General features: G+C 56.1%; 1 protein-coding gene across 7 annotated transcripts in view; it reads left to right on the top strand.

Annotated features, from left to right (window-relative positions):
* Positions 1–6,603, top strand: part of Cdh23 (cadherin-related 23) — a gene marked incomplete at its 5' end in the record, with an annotated part of 360,927 nt that overhangs the window by 93,501 nt on the left and 260,823 nt on the right. For all 7 annotated transcript variants that reach the window (XM_005390029.2, XM_013516828.1, XM_005390030.2 and 4 more), the window contains 3 exon segments: positions 466–608; positions 1,428–1,475; positions 1,604–1,696. In XM_005390029.2, coding sequence (XP_005390086.1) covers positions 466–608; positions 1,428–1,475; positions 1,604–1,696 — 284 coding nt within the window.

Genomic DNA, 6,603 nt, shown 5'->3' with positions numbered 1-6,603 from the left:
GTACCAGGAACCGAACTCACGACCTTGCGCTTACCAGGCAGGCGCTTTGCCACTGAGCTAAATCCCCAGCCCCCACACATGACATTTTGAGTATAGTTTCTAGGAATTTAAAGGCCTCCTAAAGCCAGGGTGCCTGGTTGTGTCAGTTTGTCTGGGACTTCCAGGGTTGGGCCCTAGAGCCGGGAAATGCCTCGGTCATGGAAGTCACGGTAGTACAGCACACACCAGAACATGGTGAATGATGGTGTAGCCATATGGGCGCTGTGGCACTATGACAAGTGGGCAAAGATGCCTGGGAGAGCCTGTCAGAGCCCAGAGATGCACAGGGTCTTTTGATGCTCTGTGACCTGCCAGGGGTTTGTGGGTGGCTGGTCCCCAGTGGGAGGTCAGCCACTCGAGCAAGGTGGCAAGGACTGAAATTGACCTCCTCTGTTTGCCCTCTTCTCTCTGCCTTGGCCACTCCAGGTTCCTCCGTGACCCAGCTGCTGGCCCGGGACATGGACAACGACCCCCTGGTGTTTGGCGTGTCAGGGGAGGAGGCCTCCCGCTTCTTTGCCGTGGAGCCGGACACTGGTGTGGTATGGCTCCGGCAGCCGCTGGACAGAGAGGTATAACCTCCCACAGTCCGGCTCCCATCCTTTCCTGGGGGGCAGGAGCAGACCCTGGCAGAAGGGCGGCTCAACATCTTTGAGACCTTTCCTCTGAGATCATTCTGACCCTGAAATAGCATCCTCCTAAGTGACATCCCTCTTCAAGGGCCAAGCTGATGTCAGGATGAGGTCACTGGAGGTCTCCAAGCAAGGAGACAGCATCAGATAGGCAAGAGTGACCGCAACCACGGGGTCATCCTTATAGATGTAAAACCTACCTCAACCCCCGCAAATCCCCCTCCAAAGGAATTCTCTAAAGAAGCGGGAGATGATGGCGCAGTCATCCTTAGCAAAGGGAGGTAAGGGTGTAACATACCCTAGCCCCTGCCCTCTCCTTGGTACTGGGGATTAAAGCCATAAGTGCTCTGCCCCTGAGCCATGGCCCCAGACCCTTTTATTCTGAGACAGTGTCTCCCTAAGTTGCGTAGACTGGCCTTGAACTTTTGGACTTCCTGCCTCAGTCTCCTGGGTAGAGGGCATTTCATAAGTGTACCACTGCACCTGGCTGTCTTGCAACTTGGAGACAGAGCTGAGTCTGGCATGCAAGATTCCTGACTTTTCTCTAGTCTTGCCCCTTAAAGAAGGCTCATATGGCACACCTGCTGTCCTCCCCCAGAAGGCGATGGCAGTTTGGGGGATGCCTTTGGTAGCAGTCCCAGACCAGCTCCTGGGCAGGACCAGCCTCTGCAGCCTCGTCCAGGGTTGGCCCAGGGCCTCAGCACCTCAGCACTCAGCTCCTCTCTAACTCTGCCTTCCTCCCTCTCTCCTTTCTTCCAGACCAAGTCCGAGTTCACAGTGGAGTTCTCTGTCAGCGACCACCAGGGGGTGAGTGTCCTCCAGGCCCTGGTCCCCTGGGAGGCACATGTGGGGCTTGGCAGTGTCCCACAGGTAGCGTCGGTGAGAAGAGTCCAGAGGTAGGTGGCAGTGCCAACTCTGTGCCCTTCTCTTGCTAGGTGATCACACGGAAGGTGAACATCCAGGTCGGGGACGTGAATGACAACGCGCCCACCTTTCACAACCAGCCCTACAGCGTGCGCATCCCCGAGGTAGGAGCCTCCAGGACTGCCCTGGCCGGGGTACCCAACTGGCTCCTCCAAGCCACTTGGGTGGGGTGGACAGAGAGCCATCTGGGCAAAGGGCAGCTCCAGCTCTCTCCCTGCCCACCTCCAGCCCAGCATTCACTCTGTACTGGTTGGTGAGCAAGCTGGCACCTCTGAGAACAGGGGCCTCAGCAGTGGTCAGGAGCGTGGCTGGGCAGTGCATGGCAGGAGCCTCAGGCCTGAGAGGGGCCTGCCCTGGAAGAAGCCAAACCTGCAGCTCTGGAGCCAGCGGGCAGCGGGAGTTGGAGGGGCAGGTGTTGAAGGTTCTTCTCGGCCATTCACAGACCGGAGCAAGCCTTGGCAGGGCGGCGGGCTGGCCTCACCAGCACATTCCGGTCTTGGCCTGGATCAGGTCCCTGCAGGGCTCGGAAGCAAGCCTTGGAGGGGTTTCCCCTGGCCCTGTGCCCTCCCCGAAGTCCCCATGTCTGGTCTGTATGCCCTGAGTATGTGTGCATGAGTGCATGCATGGAAAATCAAGCCAGTGCTGGTAATTGAGAAGTACAAATTACTGCATTACAAACGCTTCGTTAATAAGCTGGCTGCTGGTTCCCGATGGCGCTGGGGCTCTTGTTGTTCGCTGTCCTATGCACTGGCAGTTAGTCATACAAAGATGCTAAATGTGGTGAGAAAGGGCTTCTGGGGCGGTCCTCCGAGCCTGTCCTCAGGGCTGTGGTTGGGCAGGGGGGCAAAGGGTGACTAGGGACGATGGTAAGTGGAACCCTCTGGAAAGGCAGCTTGGCACTGTGGCGTCTGCGTTGTAACCCCTTTATCAGTCATTGAGTGAGAGAACAGAACATTTGGAGAGAATGTCCCATGGCCTTGGCAAGGGACAGAGACTTGCCCAGGGTCACTCAATTGTGACTTTGAGCCTTCTGACTCCAGGACAAGTTCAGACTCCCTCAGGGGTGGAGATATTTTGTCCCCTGTCCCCATTTCCTGGCCCTCGTTACTCAGCTGGGAGCCGAGAATCCTACGCTGGTGCCAGATGGAGGATGGGGAGTTCAGATGTGTGGGTGGAGGAGCACCAGGGTGCCCGTGCCCCTCCCCTGCCAGGTAGAGGCCACTGTCCTAAGCGTGGGGGGCACAGTGCCCTGCGCTCCGGCTGGTGTGCCCGGGGACTGCAGCTTGGCTCTGGGCTCCCTCTCATCTGGAAATCTCCCTAATTTAATTAAGGGGCTCTACGTGCCAGCCTGCACTCTGGGCCTGGGCTTGGAAACCAAGGGCATGGCTCGGAGTTAATGAGCCTTGGACCCATTGCTCAGCTGCCATCCTGGCAGGCACGGCTGCCCTGCATCTTCCCTCAAGGGGGGCAGTGGGCAGCCGCAATGGCAAGGGGACAGGGGTCATGTCCCTTCTCCCCGGCCCTCCCGCTGCCCCTTCAGAGATGGGGGCCTAGAACATCCAGCCTTGTCAGGACCCCTGGGGTTCTCCAAGCAGTGAGCCCCTTCCGCCATTCATTTATTTAGCAAATATTTGTCAAGTGTCTGCTCTCGGCTTGGCTCTGTGCCGGCTCATTCCTGGAGGCCCAGGCAGCCGTGCAGTGTGGGATGACAGGAGTCAGAACTTGAGGCAGGAGACCAGATGGAGCCCCTGCCCTGCTCCCAGATTGCTGGGTCTGTTTAAGATGTCAGTTGACCTCTCTGGGCTGTAGTGCTCCTTATCTAACAAATGCAAGGGCAGCCAGGGTAAGGTGGCCTCCACCTCCTGCCCATCTGATGGGAGAGGGTAGGCAGCGAGGGGCCAGCTGCAAGGACACACTGTCCTTGGAGGGAGGCCACGGGGTGTACTTGCTGATGTGTAGGCCTCCTGGTCACTGCAGCCCTGATACTTGATGCCCTGCTTTCAGCTGCTCAGTGTGGCCCGTAGGGATGTGGTATCAGCTGGACAGAGGCCAAGCCACTAGCCTGGCCTGGTGTGGTCACCTGAGCTACCTGGCTGCAGCCTAGGCTGGGGGCCTGCTGGGCCTGCCCCAGAATTAAGCCCGGGGTTCTTTGTGTGCATAGAGTCTACCCTGGACCCCACCCACCCCCAGCCCCTGCCTGAGAAGTGAATTCACAGGCAGAGGCCTTTGGATGTGAACAGAATGAGAATGCAGTCCCGAGAAATGGGGGAAGAGAAAAGAGAGGGTGCAGCAGACCCTGGTGGGCTTGAGTGCAGGGGCTGCTGCAGAGACAGGGAAGTCTCAGCTGGCTTCCTGGAGGAGGTGGGTTTCCGGTGGAACCTGGCTGACGTAGCAGTGGATGCTCTGTGGGTATCGTGGGAAGAGGGAGGATAGAGTCAAGACCTGTGGCTTCTAGTCACAGCGCTGCCAGACTTTAGACCTGCCCTGTCTCTCTGATGACTTTGGCCTCCACAGCTGTCAGACTGTTTTGTTGGAGCAGCCCCTTTCTGGGAGCTGATGTGCCTTAACCCGAGGATGAAGCCCAAAAGAACTTCCTTCCAGTTAGGGCTAGACTATTCCTTAGGGATGGTGAGGCACTGGGGTCTATTCGGCTGTCCATTCAGCCACTCTTTGGTGTTCTTAGCCACTACGCCTGGTCCTTTCCTCCCTAACTGCCACTCCTCCCGCCTTGAGCCTGACTGACAGCAGTTGGGTGCACGTGCCCGGAAATCGGGAGCAGGCCTGGCAAGCGAGTTGCGGGGGTGGCAGTGCAGACCTACGCAAGGAGCGCTGTCTAATAGCGAGCCCCCACAGTGCTCGCTCACACAGTTGACTCCTCTGCTTTGCTGAGGATGTGCTGAGCTGCCCATCCCTGGATGGATGCGAGCAGAGGGGCGCTTGCCTGTGAAACTATCCAGCTTCCGAAAGTGTTGGGAAAGTGACGAATCAGAAGGTCCCAGACACTCTGAAGCAGGTCTTCCTGGGGAACGGGTCAGGAAGCATCTTCCTGGCCCAGAAACTCTGCAAAGTCAGCTGGAGAGAGCAGCATGGAGATCTGCATGTTAAACTCCTGTACTAACACTGAGATCCACCAGGTTTGGGGAGCCCTGTGAGACCACCCCTAGAGAGGTTCTGAGTGTTCCCAAAGGCAGCATGGCTTGGATGCGAACTTTCAGCTCATCCACACTGCCTAGGGCTCTGGCCCACGGGGACCCCAGCCCGCAGCCAGGAATAGCAGGGTGTGGGAGGCCGTTCAGGGGCAGGCACAGCCTCTCAGCCTGCCCAGCCCGGCCGCACTCGGGAGGAGCCAGGCAGGTGCGTGTTTGGGTTTGTTTGTTCTCCTTTCCCCTACCGCCCACACTTCTCCCCTCGCTCTGCTGTCCTCCATGTAATTATCCATTTTATCAGGGTGAAAGGCCCTGCAATTCACTTGTCGAAGCCCTAACGAGGCAGCGTGGATGCTTTCAAGTCCGTAAAGAAAAGGGAAATCCTGCTAGAATTGGCAACTTAATTCACCAAGCCAGCCTCGACAGACCTCATTAAGTCCCCGTGTATTCATTTCAGGCTAATGGCTGTCATGCTGACTGCTGTTTGATTTGCTGTAATAGACTTTTATGGCGTGCCAATTTGCTCAAACGTGTTTGCCTGTGTCTGTGCCCAGCGGTGCTGCTCTGCTGCCTCCGTCAGGGGCGCGTGCCCGCCTCGCCGACCTTCAGCGCTGTCCCCTTCCCAGCCCTCCGGGGCCGCCCCTCAGCCCCGCACTACATCCCAGGGAAGTGACCATAGTGCAGGAGTGTTTGAGAGGAAGGCGGGTGTGTGGTTAGAAGTCACATGGTTCCAGGTGGCCTCTGGGTCAAAGAATCCAGGGGCTTCGTGGAGTCTCGGCGTCGCTGTGCCCTTGAAGTTCCGAGAAGTCCCACCTTCTCCACCAGCAGCCTCAGCTTCTGTCCATCTGGCACCAACCTACCTTTCCTTGTGTGTCTCCTGTGTCACCTTCTGGTTCCTCCTTTCATCCCAGGGGCTGATCCAGTGCCTGTGTCCCTCACGAACGTTGTGCTTTTCTCACTAGTACGGTGGCCCAGCCCAGTCCTCCTCTGCCTGTCCGTCACAGCCCAGATGTGACCCACTATGCCCTGAGCCATAATTTTTTTTAATGAATACAATAAATGTTTATTGAACATCTACTGAGCAGAGCCCGGGGATTCTGAGCCAACGTGGACATGCAGGGTAGTGAAAAGTACGCAAGCATCTTCTACCTATGTACTTTAGGCAGGTGACTTAACCCTCTTTGGACCTCAGTTTTCTAAACAGGAGGATAATTGAGTATCTGTCTTGCAGGATTGTTGTAAGAAGCATAAAAATGTAAGTAGGGAGAAGTCTTCAGTCCACTTTGTGGCTCCGAGTATATTCAGTAAAATACTGGTGATTGAGACCAGGGTCTTTGTCCCTAGGGAAAGATATTTTACAAAGAGAAAAACAAGTAAGTGATGTTCAACTATACCCAAACATATTAAATGTCACAGTAACTTCATATGTGTATGGCATGATGGAAGCACTGTGGTCTACATGTGGGGATTATTTGTTTGGGCCCTTATAGGGTGAGTAGGAGACATATGTCCATCTGGGATAGGAGTAGGAGACTCCTCCTTTATTAGAGGAGACATGATATCTCAGAATGTTATTCACTTCCTGGGACCTTTTGATGTTTTTGTATGTGTTAGAATTTCCCATTGACAGGGGTGAATTCTGACCCCTGGTCAGAGACACTTCTGAGGAAGAACAGGGACTGTGTGGGTATATGTCCCTTGCAGGTCCCCACAGTTGCCTCATGGAAACAAAGCCTGGCTGGGAGTGGGGCCCCTGGACCTCTGCCCAGGTCTCGATGACACTCATGTCCTTGTCACTGATGGCTTCAGGTGACCACTTGTGAGATGTGGACAAGGTTGCTTGCAGGGGGCCTGGGGCTGGAGGA

The sequence above is a fragment of the Chinchilla lanigera genome, unplaced genomic scaffold, assembly GCF_000276665.1.
Source record: "Chinchilla lanigera isolate Chin_1 unplaced genomic scaffold, ChiLan1.0 scaffold00036, whole genome shotgun sequence".
In the NCBI taxonomy this organism is placed as follows: Eukaryota; Metazoa; Chordata; class Mammalia; order Rodentia; family Chinchillidae; genus Chinchilla; species Chinchilla lanigera.
Note: the sequence above shows the minus strand (reverse complement) of the source record. Positions and strands in the feature narration are given on the sequence as shown.